The sequence below is a fragment of the Tamandua tetradactyla genome, chromosome 23, assembly GCF_023851605.1.
Source record: "Tamandua tetradactyla isolate mTamTet1 chromosome 23, mTamTet1.pri, whole genome shotgun sequence".
In the NCBI taxonomy this organism is placed as follows: domain Eukaryota; kingdom Metazoa; phylum Chordata; class Mammalia; order Pilosa; family Myrmecophagidae; genus Tamandua; species Tamandua tetradactyla.
The window spans coordinates 48,571,463-48,587,875 of NC_135349.1; the positions used below are offsets into that span (position 1 = coordinate 48,571,463).

The 16,413-nt window shown below is 41.1% G+C and overlaps 1 protein-coding gene across 3 annotated transcripts in view; it reads left to right on the forward strand.

Annotated features, from left to right (window-relative positions):
* USP7 (ubiquitin specific peptidase 7) overlaps nucleotides 1–16,038 on the forward strand; it is a 79,274-nt gene extending 63,236 nt beyond the window's left edge. For all 3 annotated transcript variants that reach the window (XM_077141852.1, XM_077141853.1, XM_077141854.1), the window contains exons 16-31: nucleotides 54–188; nucleotides 639–740; nucleotides 938–1,043; nucleotides 1,926–2,018; nucleotides 2,110–2,177; nucleotides 2,524–2,624; nucleotides 3,544–3,697; nucleotides 4,325–4,392; nucleotides 4,873–4,981; nucleotides 5,078–5,155; nucleotides 7,814–7,914; nucleotides 10,582–10,681; nucleotides 11,131–11,250; nucleotides 11,401–11,472; nucleotides 11,628–11,718; nucleotides 14,697–16,038. In XM_077141852.1, the coding sequence (XP_076997967.1) occupies nucleotides 54–188; nucleotides 639–740; nucleotides 938–1,043; nucleotides 1,926–2,018; nucleotides 2,110–2,177; nucleotides 2,524–2,624; nucleotides 3,544–3,697; nucleotides 4,325–4,392; nucleotides 4,873–4,981; nucleotides 5,078–5,155; nucleotides 7,814–7,914; nucleotides 10,582–10,681; nucleotides 11,131–11,250; nucleotides 11,401–11,472; nucleotides 11,628–11,718; nucleotides 14,697–14,803 (1,605 nt within the window). In that variant the 3' untranslated portion in view covers nucleotides 14,804–16,038. The remainder of the gene's footprint in view (nucleotides 1–53; nucleotides 189–638; nucleotides 741–937; nucleotides 1,044–1,925; nucleotides 2,019–2,109; nucleotides 2,178–2,523; nucleotides 2,625–3,543; nucleotides 3,698–4,324; nucleotides 4,393–4,872; nucleotides 4,982–5,077; nucleotides 5,156–7,813; nucleotides 7,915–10,581; nucleotides 10,682–11,130; nucleotides 11,251–11,400; nucleotides 11,473–11,627; nucleotides 11,719–14,696) is intronic.
* Nucleotides 16,039–16,413: the final 375 nt, after the last annotated feature.

Sequence of the window (16,413 nt, forward strand, 5' to 3'; positions counted from 1 at the left end):
GTTTGTTTTTACGTTAACTGGAAATGGTCCTGTGTTTCAATGCATGTCTCTAGATCGTCGCAGAGGACCAGTTCTGTGGCCATCAAGGAAACGATATGTATGATGAAGAAAAAGTGAAGTATACTGTGTTCAAAGTGCTGAAAAACTCTTCTCTTGCGGAGTTCGTCCAGAGCCTCTCCCAGACCATGGTGAGCGCAGCTGTCCTGGGGTGGTGCACCTTGGACTCCCAAGTCCCAGCCCCTCTGTATGTGACTAGATAGGGAAAGTCCTAGGTGGCCTCTGTGGGCAGTGAGCTTGCAGGTTCCTTCTAGCTGTGACAACAGTGACCCCATGGCAGTTCTTGTCTGAGTTGTGAGTACAGGTGGGTAAGAAAATACTGAGCTCTTGACTTGGGTACAGGTAAATCTACAGGATTTCAGAAATGACATGCTTCTGCCCTTTTGGCCTAATCTTTGAATAGAATCTGCAAAGAAGGGAGTTGAATATGAATATTCATCCTTCCCTTTGTGTTTTTTGGGCTGCATCACTGTCCAAATTGATGACAGGAGCTGAAATTGTGACTTACTGTCTTATAATCACAAAGTTGTCAGTGATTAAACTGTGTGCTAATTTTTAACTCATTCGTTAATTTTTTCCAGGGATTTCCACAAGATCAAATTCGATTATGGCCCATGCAAGCAAGGAGTAATGGAACAAAACGGCCAGCAATGTTAGATAACGAAGCAGACGGCAATAAAACAGTAAATATTGTTGATGGTACCATATCTCATTTAGAATTATGCAGAAGGCTTTTTGTCCTCTGCGGTTAGTGCAACTTGTTTCCCTTTTGCTCCGGTTAAATAAAATTGGACATTTTCTTCAGTGCCAAAGTATAATTTTCACGCTGTCACCTGAGCCTGTAAAAATCTTCTACAATTAGCATTTCTTTTGGAAATAGATGATTGAACTCAGCGATAATGAGAATCCTTGGACAATATTCCTGGAAACAGTTGACCCTGAGCTGGCCGCTAGTGGCGCAACATTACCCAAGTTTGATAAAGATCGTAAGTGCCCACAAAATGCCCAGTTACTTTTAGAGCAGAAAAGTCGTGTCTCTGCTTGTATGTTCTGCACACACAGGTTTACAGGTGCTTCCCCTGTAGAAAAGCCAATTCCCACTGTGTTCAGGGCTTCCTGACAAAGCAAAATCGGACTGTGGCTATGTCTTCTAGTGGGCAAAGGCCAAGGTAGCAGCTAGGTTGAGCCATCACAGATGTTAGAGCTTTACCCTCGGCCCCCAGGTTCTGCTAATCGCTTTGGTCTCCTGTATGGTTGACAGATGATATAGAGTGGAGGGTCGCGGACTTTTTCTATCAAAGGCCAGGTGGCAGATATCTTAGGCAGCATGAGCCATGTAGTCTGTCTGCCGCTGTGGTATGAAGCAGCCAGTTGCTATAGAATTAAAGATCTTTATTGCTGTGGACGGTCACTTCTCTGGCAGAGACATAGCCGCTGACACACATGCCCATGGGAACACTCAACTAGCTAGTTATGGTTAGCGCCAGGTTTTGAGGAGAGGATACCTGAGTTCACTATCTTTCCCTTTTGCTCCGGTTAAATAAAATTGGACATTTTCTTCAGTGCCAAAGTATAATTTTCACGCTGTCACCTGAGCCTGTAAAAATCTTCTACAATTAGCATTTCTTTTGGAAATGCTTAGCACCATCTTTCTTTACTGCCTCAAACGCAGCATTTCTCATGGATTTGCTGTTTGGAAACTATCTCTAAGTCACAGGACTGAGTCAGCCTCATCTGATATAGTAAGCTCTGAGTTGTCTTAAGCTGTCGTTTCCAGTCACTGTGCTGCTGAGCTTACTGTTATTTATTTATTTTTGACGTTGTATTGAGTGTTTGGATCCTAAGAAACCTGTCTGTGTACCTTATAGATGATGTGATGTTATTTTTGAAGATGTATGATCCCAAAACACGGAGCTTGAATTACTGTGGGCATATCTACACGCCGATATCCTGTAAAATACGTAAGTCCTCACTGCACTTGCCTCTGAAGTAGATCTTGCTAAAGTCTTGGTACTATACAGTAATGGATGTTTTTATTTTTCCTTTTCCTAGGTGACTTGCTCCCAGTTATGTGTGACAGAGCAGGATTTATCCAAGATACTAGCCTTATCCTCTATGAGGTTTGGATGGTTTATTTTTCCATAATCATTTTTTCTTAGTAGCAGAGACAGATTGTTTAGCTAGTGCTGAATTTGCTACCATTAAGGCTGCAGTGACTGTTAGAGGACTTGGGTGATTTCGGGTGATCATCCCATCTTTATATTCAGTTTTTTGTCTCTGTTTAGGGTCCTTGATTATTGTGTCCTTCTGGATACTAGTATTTTCCACTAGCACTCGAACTTATTAAAACTGTAGGGTGAATAGAATGGCGTGTAAAGATATATCAAAAAGTAAATGACATATTTTGTGGTCATATTAAACATTAGATGAATCTTGCGTTGTAACCATTTTCTATTTTTGCTACAGGAAGTTAAACCGAATTTAACAGAGAGAATCCAGGACTACGACGTGTCTCTTGATAAAGCTCTTGATGAACTGATGGATGGTGACATTATAGTGTTCCAGAAGTATGTCCTTTTTAAAAGGAGTTTATCACCAGGAAGCAAAATTGTATCTCAACCCTGAGCTGTATTTTGTTTGAAAAATCTGAGAATGTTTGACAAAAGTTGAATTCTCTGGGTTTTAGAATTATGGATGGTGATCTTTTTACATCATTTAATGCTCTCATTTCTTATAAGTGTCTATGTAAGAATGATTACTGTGAGCACAAAAAGAGAAATCTTTACAGAATAGCAAAATTGCATTCCTTCCTTTAGAAGCTGCGTAGTTCCCTGTGAACATGCCTGCTCGGGTGATTAATGTGTGTCCGCAGGCACAGTCTGGGGTTTTGGCACTTGGTGTGTGAAAGGACCTCATGTTGCTCTGGGCCTTTTCCCACCCTCAAGCCTCTGGCAGGTGGTCCTGAGCCCAGGCTGCAGGAAGGGGGCAGGAGCCAGGAGCAATCACCGTGCGGAACTGCTTTGGGGGCCAGCGAGTGAATGTTACGGGTTTAGCATGCATCCAGTGCTGCTGTTCTAGCATGAAAGCCGGACGTTGTTTCCTGACTCTGGTCAGGAAAATGGGCCCATGCAGATGCCAGCTCTGTGGGCAAGGCACTTTGTCTTAAGGCTATTTCCCTGTCTGTAACAGAGGAGAGGGTGAGGCTAGCTTATTTTTTTGTTTATTTTTGTAGTAAGGAGTTTCCTACAGTGCCTGATAAACAGTGCGTCTTCTGGCTAAATTTGTCCTTTTTGGACCTTGTACACAGAGCTGGTTAGAATTAGGCTCCTTAGTGTCCTGAAGTGGGGACATGACTCTATCTCGCAAAAAAAATTATTGATGTCATTGTGTAGAAGATGATGCTTTCTTTTTTTTTTTTTTAACCATTTACCCCCCCACACCCCCAGCATGGACTTCTGTTCAATCTGTAAACTGTTTTGTTTTCAGGGATGACCCAGAAAATGATAACAGTGAATTACCCACTGCAAAAGAATATTTCAGAGACCTCTACCACCGTGTTGATGTCATTTTCTGTGATAAAACGATCCCTAATGATCCTGGTTTTGTCGTTACGTTATCAAATAGAATGAATTATTTTCAGGTATTTAATAAATTCCCCTTTCCCTTATGAGTTCACACCGGAAAGATCAATTTCTCCTTTAAAATGCTTGCTGACGAAGCTGTCTAATGGATTTGATTCAGAAAAAGCTTGTTATGGTCCCAGTGTTTGGGGGGACGTTTTCTGGTTGAAGTGGATTAGTGCTAATATGGGAACAAGAACTTCTTTTTTATTCCTTTCCCATGGTAGTGGTGCCATGTCTGAGCTTTTGTCCCACAGCATCCTCTGAACCCTTGGCATGATTTGATTTAAGAGGTAGTAGTTTTTAATAACGTCTTTGCTTCAGTTACCACAGACCAAGTGTATAATCTTTAGAAACTACCACTAAAAAACATCTGAAAATTAAAAAAAAAAAAAGAAAAAACCTGATAGGACCCACCATGGACATGAAGGCCACAGAGGCCCTGTTCCTATGGCGATGAACAAAGGGGTTGAGCCTATTTCTGTCGTATGGTACATTTCTAGCAGAATTTAAATTCAGGCTGTTCTTTTAATTCCTTTATTAACTTAACCAAACACTTAGTCATCTGTTAAGCTAATGAGCAAATTCACTTCTTTACCAAAACGTGTGTCTTCCTTTCTGTCTTCTGATTCATTTCCTTCTCCCAGGTTGCAAAGACAGTTGCACAGAGGCTTAACACGGATCCAATGTTGCTGCAGTTTTTCAAGTCTCAAGGGTAAGCCATACTCCTGGGCATGTGTTGTTTGCTCTTTATCACATGCTTTCTCCATAGTTCATCGAAACATCTTGAAACTAATTTTAATAAGTAGCTAGCCACTTCACCTGACATTCCATTTCTTAGTTTCAGAAATAGAAATACCACCGCTCACATCTTGACCACACCTCTGCAAGATTTCGAAATAATTGATAGCCTCATCTAAAACCAGACTCACTTTAGAGACATCATCAGTGCACCTCCCATGTGTCCAGCTGGGTTGGTGCCTGCCACGCCGCCATGGACTGGTCCCTATTGTAGACAGAGCAGATGAAAGCGGGACAGCAAGAGGGGCTGAATTCTCAGGAATTGGGGGTCTTATGGGCCCATATGTCAGGGCTAGGTGTAAGAAGCCAGTGATTTGCTTTTATGCTCACTCACAGATTATTTGTTTTAGGCCAATAAACAAGTCATTTATTTATATGCTGTTTTCTTGTGTAGTTATAGGGATGGCCCAGGTAATCCTCTTAGACATAATTATGAAGGTACTTTAAGAGATCTTCTACAATTCTTCAAGCCTAGACAACCTAAGAAACTTTACTATCAGCAGGTATGCGTCCCAATTAACGTAACTGTGGGTAATACAAAGAGAAGGCTTGGGTTTTTTATGAAGCATTTCTAAAATGAGTCTCTTTTTTCTTAATAGCTTAAAATGAAAATCACAGACTTTGAAAACAGGCGAAGTTTTAAGTGTATATGGTTAAACAGCCAGTTTAGGGAAGAGGTAAGTTCCCTTTCATATTACAAATTTTTGTTTTTATCAGAGCTTGTTTTCTATTCCAGTCTGTCCCTTGACCTTTGAAACTAGAACAACAAAAGGAGAGCAATCAGGCAGTGAGAGCAAGGGTTAGGGCTCAGGCCGCAGGGTTAGAAGACTGGAACTGGCAGCAAGCTCTGTCTTCTCCCGCCTTCCACCTCCTTCTGAAGCCTTCGTGGTGAACAGCAGTGTTGAGTTACCCGAGTCCTGCAGTAACCATTATCTCACTGATTGGGAAACCCTGACGTTTGTACATTGCCACTTGTCCCAGGGCATTGTCTCTCTCAAAGAAACATGCAAAACTATTTCTGCCTTGGCCAGACCTGGACAAGTACAGCCGGCCTGACTCTGTTCTGCCATTTTTATTTTGAAGCTTCTATAATGGCCAGTCCAACTTTTTGTGCTCCACCCACACAGAAGGTACTTGTTCAGCCCCAAGCCTTGTCTTGCCCTTTGCAGTTGGATTTTGGGGGCAGAAACTTAATTTCTGACCCTCCCAAATCTCATCTAGCTAGATTGTTGGCCCAGGTAGCCCCTGCCTGTTTGGATTCCTAGTCTTTAACCTTTCTGGGCTCACTAGTACCAGGAGATTTGAGACATGTATCACAGACACTCTCATCCCTGTGGAGTGATCAGGAGGAGGCTACAAAGGCTTTTGATCGTATCTAGATTGGCATGTATTCCTTTCCTCACTCCAAGAACCAGGGAGAGTTTTATGTATTTATTTATTTTAAAAGTACTTTTACTGAGGTGTCTTCATGTACCATACAGTCCATCCAGCGTATATAATCAGTGTCTTACAGTCTCATCACATAGTTGTGTATTCATCATCATGATCATTTTTGGAACGTTTGCATCACCCCAGAAAAAGAAAAGGACAAAAGAAAAAAAAACACGCATCCCATGCTGTTTACCCCCTTCCCTCTCATTGACCACTAGTATTGCACTTTACCCAATTTTTTTAACCCCTTATCACTCCTATTGTTTGTTTATTTTTGTCCTTATATTTTTACTCATTTGTCCATACCCTGGAGCATCACCCACAAGGTTTTCGCAATCACACAGTCACATTATAAAAGCTGTATCATTATACAGTCTTCTTCAAGAATCAAGGGTACTGGAATACAGTTGAACAGTTCAGATACTTCCCTCTAGCTACTCCAATGCACCATAAACAGTAAAGGGATGTCTGTATAATGCGTAAGAATAACTTCCCGACTCTGAAATCTGTTAGCCACTGAAACTTTATTTTGTCTCGTTTCTCTCTTTCTCCTTTTGGTCAAGAAGGCTTTCTCAATCTCATGACGCTCAGTCCCAGCTTATCACCAGGAGTCACATCCCGTATTGCCAGGGAGATTTATATCCCTGAGAATCATGTTCCACTTAGCAGGGAGGGCAGTGAGTTCACCTGTGAAGTTGGCTTAGCGAGAGGCCACAGAAGAGGAGCAACAGAAGAGGTTCTGGGTGGGTGGGGGTGGGGGGCACATGAGTCTAAGGTGTAGTTATGAGTAGGTTTAGTTTCTTCCTTACAGAAGTAAGTTTTGTAGGGGTGAGCCCCAAGATCTAGGGTTAGCCTATTGAATTGGTTGTCCCCAGTGCTTGCAAGAAGATCAGTTCCTGAGATGGGAAAGTTTAATATTTTCTCCTTTCTCCCGGTCCCCTAAGGGGACTTTGCAAAAAATCTTTTTTATTTTCTGCCCAGATTACTCTGAGATGTATTGGGGCATCACACTAACTATTCAAGATTTCATGTAACTATGGTCTTTGAATAAACTGACAGTACAAGTTAAATTAGATAATACTTGTCTTTTGTTCCCAACATTTCATTCAACAGACTATCCTCAAGGTTCATTCACCTAGTTGCATGCTTCACAACTTAATTCTTTCTTAGAGCCACCCAGTAGTTCATTGTATATATACCTCAGTTCCCCCTTTCATTCCTCAACTGATGTACTCTTAGGCAGCCTCCATCCATCACTAATTGGGAACACTGCAGCCATAAACACCAGTATGTAAATGTCCATTTCTCTCCCTACACTTAGTTCCTCCAAGTAGATACCTAGCAATGGGGTTTCAGGATCCTATGGCAACCCCACCCCTCGCCTCCTGTGGAACCACCACACTGCCCTCTGCTTCCCTACCAGCAGTAAATCAGCACATCGCTTTCTCCACATTTTCTCTAGCAGTTGTATCTGTCTGTTCATTTTTAAACAGTTTTATTCACATGTCATAAAATCCAACAGAAGTAAAAAATCATTGATTCCTGGTTTCATCACATAGCTATGCCTTTACCACCAGTCATCTGTATGAGAACATGTCCTTGTCTTCTTCAAGGAATTAAGGAGGATTTTAGATGGCCTTGCTGGGGGGTAGTTCCTGAAGAGCTGTACCTTAAATGGCAGCATTTCTCCAACTTACCTGAGTCCTGGGCAGAACCAGGATTCGGCCTGTTGGTCTAGTTGACAAATCTGGGGCTGTCAGGTGGGAACAAAGAGGTGGTGGGCAAGCCAGAGACAATTGAGGATGACTACAATTGAGTTTTCTTTCTCTTGTCAAGCAAAATCAGTTTCTTGTAACAAACCTATGTTTTCTCTAAAGCGTCTATTTTATCTTGTCGTTTCTTAGGAAATAACACTATATCCAGACAAACATGGGTGCGTGCGGGACCTGTTAGAAGAATGTAAAAAGGCTGTAGAGCTTGGTGAGAAAGCATCAGGGAAACTTAGGCAAGTATTCGTTCCCTAGAGACCAAAAGGTTAAAGGTAGGAGTGGTGCAGTTCTCCCAGAATGCGCCACATGAATGGAAAATAAACACAAGATTCCATGTAGTGTTTTTCCAGACTGATCTTTCAGCAAATTTTAAGCATTTTTTTTTCTCTCAATGACCTGATACCAAATAACTATATTTAAAAGGTGAGTTTTCGTTTAAAAATTGCTAGGTTTTATTTCTGTTGTATTAAAAGAACTAGAGTAGTTCAAGAAAAGGTACCTGAAATGAATTAAAAAACAATTTAACAATGATAATTGAAAGGTAGTTTCCTTATTCAAGCTTCACCAAAGTGAACAAATCTAAAAATGAAAAGACTGGTCATGTAGTACAGAAGGGGGAAAAAGTGAATCTGAGTCAGGAATTTAATTTCACAACATCTCTGTCTGTAAAGAGCTTGTAGTCTAGTAAGGAGAATGACGATGAAAACGAAAAGTTAAAAAATAGTCCATTAATAGAAGAATATTATTCAGCTGTAAAAAGGAGTGAAGTTCTGAAATATGCTACAACATGGAACTTTGAAGCATTAAGCTAAGTGAAAGTGAGACAGACAAGGACAACTATTATATGATCCCATACAGTATGAATATTATATGAAATAACTAGAATAAGCAAATTTGTAGAGACTAAAAGTAGAGAGATAGTGGTTGCCAGGGGCTGGGAGAAGGGAGAGTGACAGCTTAATGAGTTTGGATTTTGCTTTATGGGCTGACAAAAATGTTTTGGAGTTTGATAGAGGTGATGGTTGTAAGTGCTGTGAATACAGTAGAGCCCAGTGAATTGAACACTTAAAAATGGCTAAAACGTGAAATTTTATTTATATAACTACTATAAGGGTTTTTTTAAATTAATTTTTAAAAATACCAGAAAACACCAAACAAACGCAAACATTCTTGACTTTTGATCATTCTGTTCTACATATGTAATCAGTAATTCACAATATCATCACATAGTTGCATATTCATCATCATGATCATTTCTTGGAACATTTGCATCTATTCAGAAGAAGAAATAAAAAGAAAACAAAAAAATTCATACATACCATACCCTTACCCCTCCCTTTCATTGATCACTAGCATTTCAATCTAATTTTACAATAAAGGTGTTAACACACACACACCCCTTAAAAAAATACTGAGCTTCAAGTAAAAAAGCCAAGCAGAGGAGAGCTGTGATGCAAGTGTGAGGGAGCAGTAAATTGAAAGCATCGACTCTTGATTGTATTTAAGAAATCAGGTCACTTTTGATCTGTTTAGCCAGTTTTTTCTTCCAGCCATAGAAGCCCCAGATTTGACCTTCAGTTTTTTTTTTAATTTATTTTTTACATGATACATAACCACATGCGCACACATTCTTATCATATGATCATTCCGTTCTTGTTATATAACCAATAACGCACATTATCATCGCATAGTTGTATATTCATCATCATGATCATTTCTTAGAACATTTGCATCAGTTCAGAGAGCAATAAAAAGAAAACAGAAAAAAAATTCATACATACCATACCCCTTACTCCTCCCCTTCACTGATCACCAGCATTTCAATCTTCTAAACTTATTTTAACATTTGTTCCCCATTATTTATTTTTAATCCATATGTTTTACTTGCCCATCGATAAGGTAGACAAAAGGCGCATCAGACACAAGGCTCTCACAACCACAGTCACACTGCGACAGCCGTATCATCATACAATTATCTTCAAGAAACATACAGCTCCACATTTTCAGGCAGTTGCTTCCAGCCTCTCCATTACACCTTAACTAAACAGGTGATATCTATTTAATGAGTAGGAATAACCTCCAGGATAACCTCTTGACTCTGTTGCAGTCTGTCAGCCACTGACACTTTATTTTGTTTCATTTCTCTCTTCCCCCTTTTGGTCAAGAAGGTTTTCTCAATCCCTTGATGCTGGGTTCCAGCTCATTCTAGGATTTCTCTCCCACGTTATCAGCAAGGTACACACCCCTGGGAGTCATGTCCTACGTAGAGAGGGGGATGACCTTCAGTTTTTATTTCAGAAAATTGGACACTGCTCTTACCACTTTGCCTCACAGTCAGCCAGGAGGATAAAACATTCTTTGGGGCTATTTTTTTCCCAAAATGTTTTTTTTTGTAGTATTAAGAAAAGAGTGAGACCTTATCTGCTTTCTAAATAGTAAGTGAAAAAATATAGCAGGTGCTACCTTGTGTGACTTCATCGTGGGAAAGCTTTACACAATTCTAGGAGACTTAGTGTAACCCACAGCTCTGTGCCCAAATGTGATGGCTTTTGGTAAGTCCAGCCTGGTGCTGATGGAAGGCTCCTCTTAGACTTCCCTTTAGTTGCCTAACTCTAAGGGGATCACTGAGTTTTCCTTTGCCATCATCTGACCAGTGTTGTCTCCCCCCCACACACATATACCTGCTTTTGATACTTCAGATCCTCCGAAACTCGTAGAATTCTGAAGCAAGCAAATCTTTCTGCCTCCTAAGGTCATGCATTTCCTTCTGGAAACCTATTAAATTGTGTTATCAAGCAGATATATATTTCATATGGAAAACAAAAGAACAACAACAAAAAGTAAATATATATATATATATATATATAGTTCACTTTCTCCCTTGTTTGGTTCTCTTGGTTCAGGCTGCTAGAAATTGTAAGCTACAAAATTATCGGTGTGCATCAAGAAGATGAGCTATTAGAATGTTTATCTCCTGCAACGAGTCGGACGTTTCGAATAGAGGTAACTGCCTCCTTGTGGCACCAGCAAGAATTCAGGACCCTCCTGTGTGCAGTGGCCCATTCACTTTTCCTTTAAATGTCACAATCAAGTACAGAAGTCGCTTCCATTTGTTTTTATTAGTAATAGTGGTTGAGTGATTCCTGGGGTGGTGTTTTTGTTCTTTCAGATTTTAAATGAATTTTTGAAACCTGAGCCATCTAGTAAGTCTGGGCAGAAACTGGGTCACTGCTGAGTTTAGAGCTGTGGCCATTTGGTCGCTTAAATCAGTGTTTTCTCTAGTGTACAGGCTTGGTTATCTTGTTCACTCTGAACTTTTCATCATTCTAGCTTGACCCAAGTGTCGCATTTTTGACACAAATACGATGTAAGTTGCTGTCAGAATAGTGAGTGAGAGTTGGAAGTGGCTGTTTGGTCCCAGCCGCTGCGCTCACGGTGACGTGTGTCTGCAGGAGGTTCCCCTGGACCAGGTGGACATAGACAAGGAGAGCGAGATGCTGATCACGGTGGCGCACTTCCACAAGGAGGTGTTCGGGACCTTCGGAATCCCGTTCCTGCTGAGGATACACCAGGTGAGACTGCTTTCTCTCGTGTGCTGAGCATTTCGCGTGAACTTGGGAGGCTACGGTCGCTGTGGGTGAGTGTGTTTTCCCGCCCTTGCCGCCGGGTGACTGGTTTTGGTGGCACCCACGCTGACCACAGGTGTCCTTGGGCGTTTCTAGGGCGAGCATTTCAGAGAAGTGATGAAGCGGATTCAGAGCCTGCTAGACATCCAGGAGAAAGAGTTTGAAAAGGTAGGCACGCCTCTGATGGTCGTGAGTGATTGAACTGCTGGCGTAGCAGGTTAAACCCTTGCCCAGTAAAATAGCTCAGACTTTTTTTTGCCCGAGTCGTGAGTTTTGCTAGTTGTACTCAGAAAAAGTGAGGCATTTTTGTTTTTGTTTTTTAGTTTAAATTTGCAATTGTAATGATGGGCCGACACCAGTACATAAATGAAGATGAGTATGAAGTGAACTTGAAAGACTTTGAGCCTCAGCCTGGTAAGAGCCCTCATGGCGACGGCTTCCTGAGATCGCCTCCGAGTCGTGGGCACAGGGGGTGGGCGGCCGGGAGGTGGGTGGCCCGCGACTCAGCACCCGAGACTCTTCCACCTCCACGGCTGGCGACCTGGCTCATTTCTCTGACCGCACCAACGGAAACAAAACCAGCCCACAGCTTTTCTTTTTTTTTTTTTTTTTTTGTTTTGTTTTGTTTTGTTTTGTTTTGTTTCTTTTTTTTTTTATTAATTAAAACAAGAATTAACAAAACAATTAGAAATCATTCCAATCTACATGTACAATCAGTAATTCTTAATAACATCACATAGTTGCATATTCATCATTTCTTAGTACATTTGCATCGATTTAGAAAAAGAAATAAAAAGACAACAGAATAAGAATTAAAACAATAATAGAAAGGAAAACAAACAAACAAAAAAGAAACAAAAACAAAAAACCTATACCTCACATGCAGCTTCATTCAGTGTTTTAACATAATTGCATTACAGTTGGGTAGTATTGTGCTGTCCATTTCTGAGTTTTTATATCCAGTCCTGTTGTACAGTCTGTATCCCTTCAGCTCCAATTATCCCTTCTCTCTTTTTTTTTTTTCTTAATTAACGGAAAAAAAGAAATTAACCCAACATTTAGAGATCATACCATTCTACATATGCAATCATTAATTCTTTTTTTTTTTTTTTTTTTTTTTTTTTAAAGGAAAGACAGAGAGAAGGAAGGAAAGACAGAGAGAAGGAAGGAAGGAAGGAAGAAAGGGAAACATTTTTAAACATTTTCTTGTTTTTATTGTATTCTGTTTCTCCGTTTTTGTTACATGGGCTGGGGCCGGGAATCGAACCGAGGTCCTCCGGCATAGCAGGCAAGCACTTTGCCCGCTGAGCCACCGCGGCCCGCCCGCAATCATTAATTCTTAACATCCTCACATAGATGCATGATCATTTCTTAGTACATATGCATTGGTTTAGAAGAACTAGCAACATAACCGAAAAAGATATAGAATGTTAATATAGAGAAAAAATAAAAGTAATAATAGTAAAATCAAAACAAAACACAACAAAACATAACAAAAACCTATAGCTCAGATGCAGCTTCATTCAGTGTTTTAACATGATTACTTTACAATTAGGTATTATTGTGCTGTCCATTTTTGAGTTTTTGTATCTAGTCCTGTTGCACAGTCTGTATCCCTTCAACTCCAATTGGCCATTATCTTACCCTGTTTCTACCTCCTGCTGGACTCTGTTATCAAGGACATATTCCAAATTTATTCTCGAATGTCTGTTCACATCAGTGGGACCATACAGTATTTGTCCTTTAGTTTTTGGCTAGACTCACTCAGCATAATGTTGTCTAGGTCCATCCATGTTATTACATGCTTCATAAGTTTATCCTGTCTTAACGCTGCATAGTATTCCATCGTATGTATATACCACAGTTTGTTTAGCCACTCTTCTGTTGATGGAGATTTCGGCTGTTTCCATCTCTTTGCAATTGTAAATAACGCTGCTATAAACATTGGTGTGCAAATGTCCGTTTGTGTCTTTGCCCTTAAGTCCTTTGAGTATATTCCCAGCAATGGTATTGCTGGGTCGTATGGCAATTCTATATTCAGCTTTTTGAGGAACCGCCAAACTGCCTTCCACAGTGGTTGCACCATTTGACATTCCCACCAACAGTGGATAAGTGTGCCTCTTTCTCCGCATCCTCTCCAGCACTTGTCATTTTCTGATTTGTTGATAATGGCCATTCTGGTGGGTGTGAGATGATATCTCATTGTGGTTTTGATTTGCATTTCTCTAATGGCCAGGGACATTGAGCATCTCTTCATGTGCCTTTTGGCCATTTGTATTTCCTCTTCTGATAGGTGTCTGTTCAAGTCTTTTTCCCATTTTGTAATTGGGTTGGCTGTCTTTTTGTTGTTGAGATGAACAATCTCTTTATAAATTCTGGATACTAGACCTTTATCTGATATATCATTTCCAAATATTGTCTCCCATTGTGAAGGCTGTCTTTCTACTTTCTTGATGAAGTTCTTTGATGCACAAAAGTGTTTAATTTTGAGGAGTTCCCATTTATTTATTTCCTTCTTCAGTGCTCTTGCTTTAGGTTTGAGGTCCATAAAACCGCCTCCAGTTGTAAGATCCATAAGATATCTCCCAACATTTTCCTCTGTTTTATGATCTTAGACCTAATGTTTAGATCTTTGATCCATTTTGAGTTAACTTTTGTATAGGGTATGAGATACGGGTCTTCTTTCATTCTTTTGCATATGGATATCCAGTTCTCTAGGCACCATTTATTGAAGAGACTGCTCTGTCCCAGGTGAGTTGGCTTGACTGCCTTATCAAAGATCAAATGTCCATAGATGAGAGGGTCTATATCTGAGCACTCTATTCGATTCCATTGGTCGATATATCTATCTTTATGCCAATACCATGCTGTTTTGACCACTGTGGCTTCATAATATGCCTTAAAGTCAGGCAGCGCGAGACCTCCAGCTTCTTTTTTTTTCCTCAAGATGTTTTTAGCAATTCGGGGCACCCTGCCCTTCCAGATAAATTTGCTTATTGGTTTTTCTATTTCTGAAAAATAAGTTGTTGGGATTTTGATTGGTATTGCACACAGCTTTTCTTTTAAGGAGTAAAGTACGTCGTGTGCACTGAGCACGAGCTGAATGGTGGTTTTAAAATTCAAGCTCCTGGTGGAGGTGTGGCTGGCTCTGTCTTGAGTTGCCAGTCCGCCTGGCGGGGCTGCGCGGTATTTTACCGGGCATTGGGGTGCTCACGATAGGGTGCGAGTGGCCTTGGCGCCCTGTGAGTGTGCAGCTCTGAATTCCATGCATTCCCGCCGCCATCACATGTGGCTGAACCTGCTCTCGGGTTTGGAGCACGTTGGTGTTCGGTGGAACCCGGGGCTCTAGGCTGGACTCTGGGTCTCCATTCTTTGTTCTTTTTCCTCACCAGGTAACATGTCCCATCCTCGGCCTTGGCTGGGGCTTGACCACTTCAATAAAGCCCCAAAGAGGAGTCGCTACACTTACCTTGAAAAGGCTATTAAGATCCACAACTGACCTTCGACCCGGCGTGTTCAAGGCAAGGGACAGCGTGCGGGTGTGTGCCCCTTCTTACCAGCCCTGGGACTTTGGTACACGTGCCCTCTACCCAAGGTCTTCAGCAAGAGGATTTGCTGCTGATGTTAATTTTATTTTGTTGAGGCTGTTCAGTTTGGCTTCTCTATCTATTGACTGCCCTTTTTCAGCAAAATGAAGGTGTTTTTATAAAGCTTGGATGCCAATGAGAGTTATTTTATGGTAACCACAATGCAAGGCAACCGTCAGCGTAATGGGGAAAAGGTTAGTAGACGCGTGTCGCTGGCAAAAGGTCTCTAGTCTGTCTCTAGGTGGCATAAGCTGGCTGGCTGCCCCCCCGGGTCGCTTCACCAACCCTGCAGCTAGTAAGCCTTACGTGTAGGCTCGGCTGACATTTCCTTCAGTTATATTTTCAATGACCTTTTGTGCATCTGTAAAGGCAAAACCGAGAAACTCACAACCTAATAAATAGCAATCTCTCCTTCATTGTGTGCAGTGTCAGCCCTTCCTCGGGTTCATCTCCTCCCGCTGCCTGGGGTCTTTTTAAATAAAAACTCGTCTCGTTTGGGTCAGACACTCTTATGCAGCCCATTTGCAAAGTGGATGCACTGAGCACAGTCCCAACAGACGTTTGGGGGGTCTTTTTATTAAATCAAAAACATTGTTAAATACAATTAAGGTTTACTATGCTGCCTCTTGGCAAACTTGATGATCTCAAGCGTTCGTAAAAGCAGGGGAAATAATTATAAATAGAATTTCATTATGAATGGAACAGACAGAAAAAAAAAAGGAGAGCCTTTTTAGCAGAGGGCATGCTCACTAGTCGGTTAGTAAGCTGTTGACTTTGTAAAAAAGTTCAAATAAAAAAGAAAAATGAAATTGTATATTTAATGAATGAACGTGTACAATTTACCACTTGGGAGGAGGTTACTTTCTGTTGGGTGAGTCTGCAAGTGAACTTCACTGATGCCGATACCCCTTGTGTGTCGTTTTATTTCAGTCCCAGCCTCGTTTCCTTTTATTTCGGAGCTAATGCCAGCTGCGTGTCTAGTTTTGAGTGCAGTAAAATAGAATCAGCAGATCACACTTATTTTTCATCCTTTTTCCAGTATTTTTGTTTGTTTCTGTAGCAGCAGTGTACACCAACTCTTCCTGTATATTGCCTTTTTGCTGGAAAATGTTGTATGTTGAATAAAAATTTTCTATAAAAAGTATAATTCAGTGAATGACGTGGAAGTCGAGGAAGATTTCTACTGTCCCTGGAAATAGGCTTGGGAAACCTTTTCATTTATAAGCAGCAAGGTTCTACTGAGATGTATCCCCCCCATCAGTTGCAGCACTGCTGATGTAGAATCCTGGGTGGTGGTTTTTTTGTTTGTTTTTTTAAAAACCACTAGCCAGTCATGTTTTAGCTTAAATAAAAAGTTTTTTGGGAGGAAACAGTGTACAAACAAGACGAATGGAATGTTATTTAAAGGTGATGGAAGGTGTCTTCCAGGGGAGGGCCCGGCCTGCGCCTTGGAATGGCTTCCTTCCCCTTCTCTTTCCACGGTGCTTCCGTGCCAGGAGCCGCCTCCCGACCGGAGTGCGGG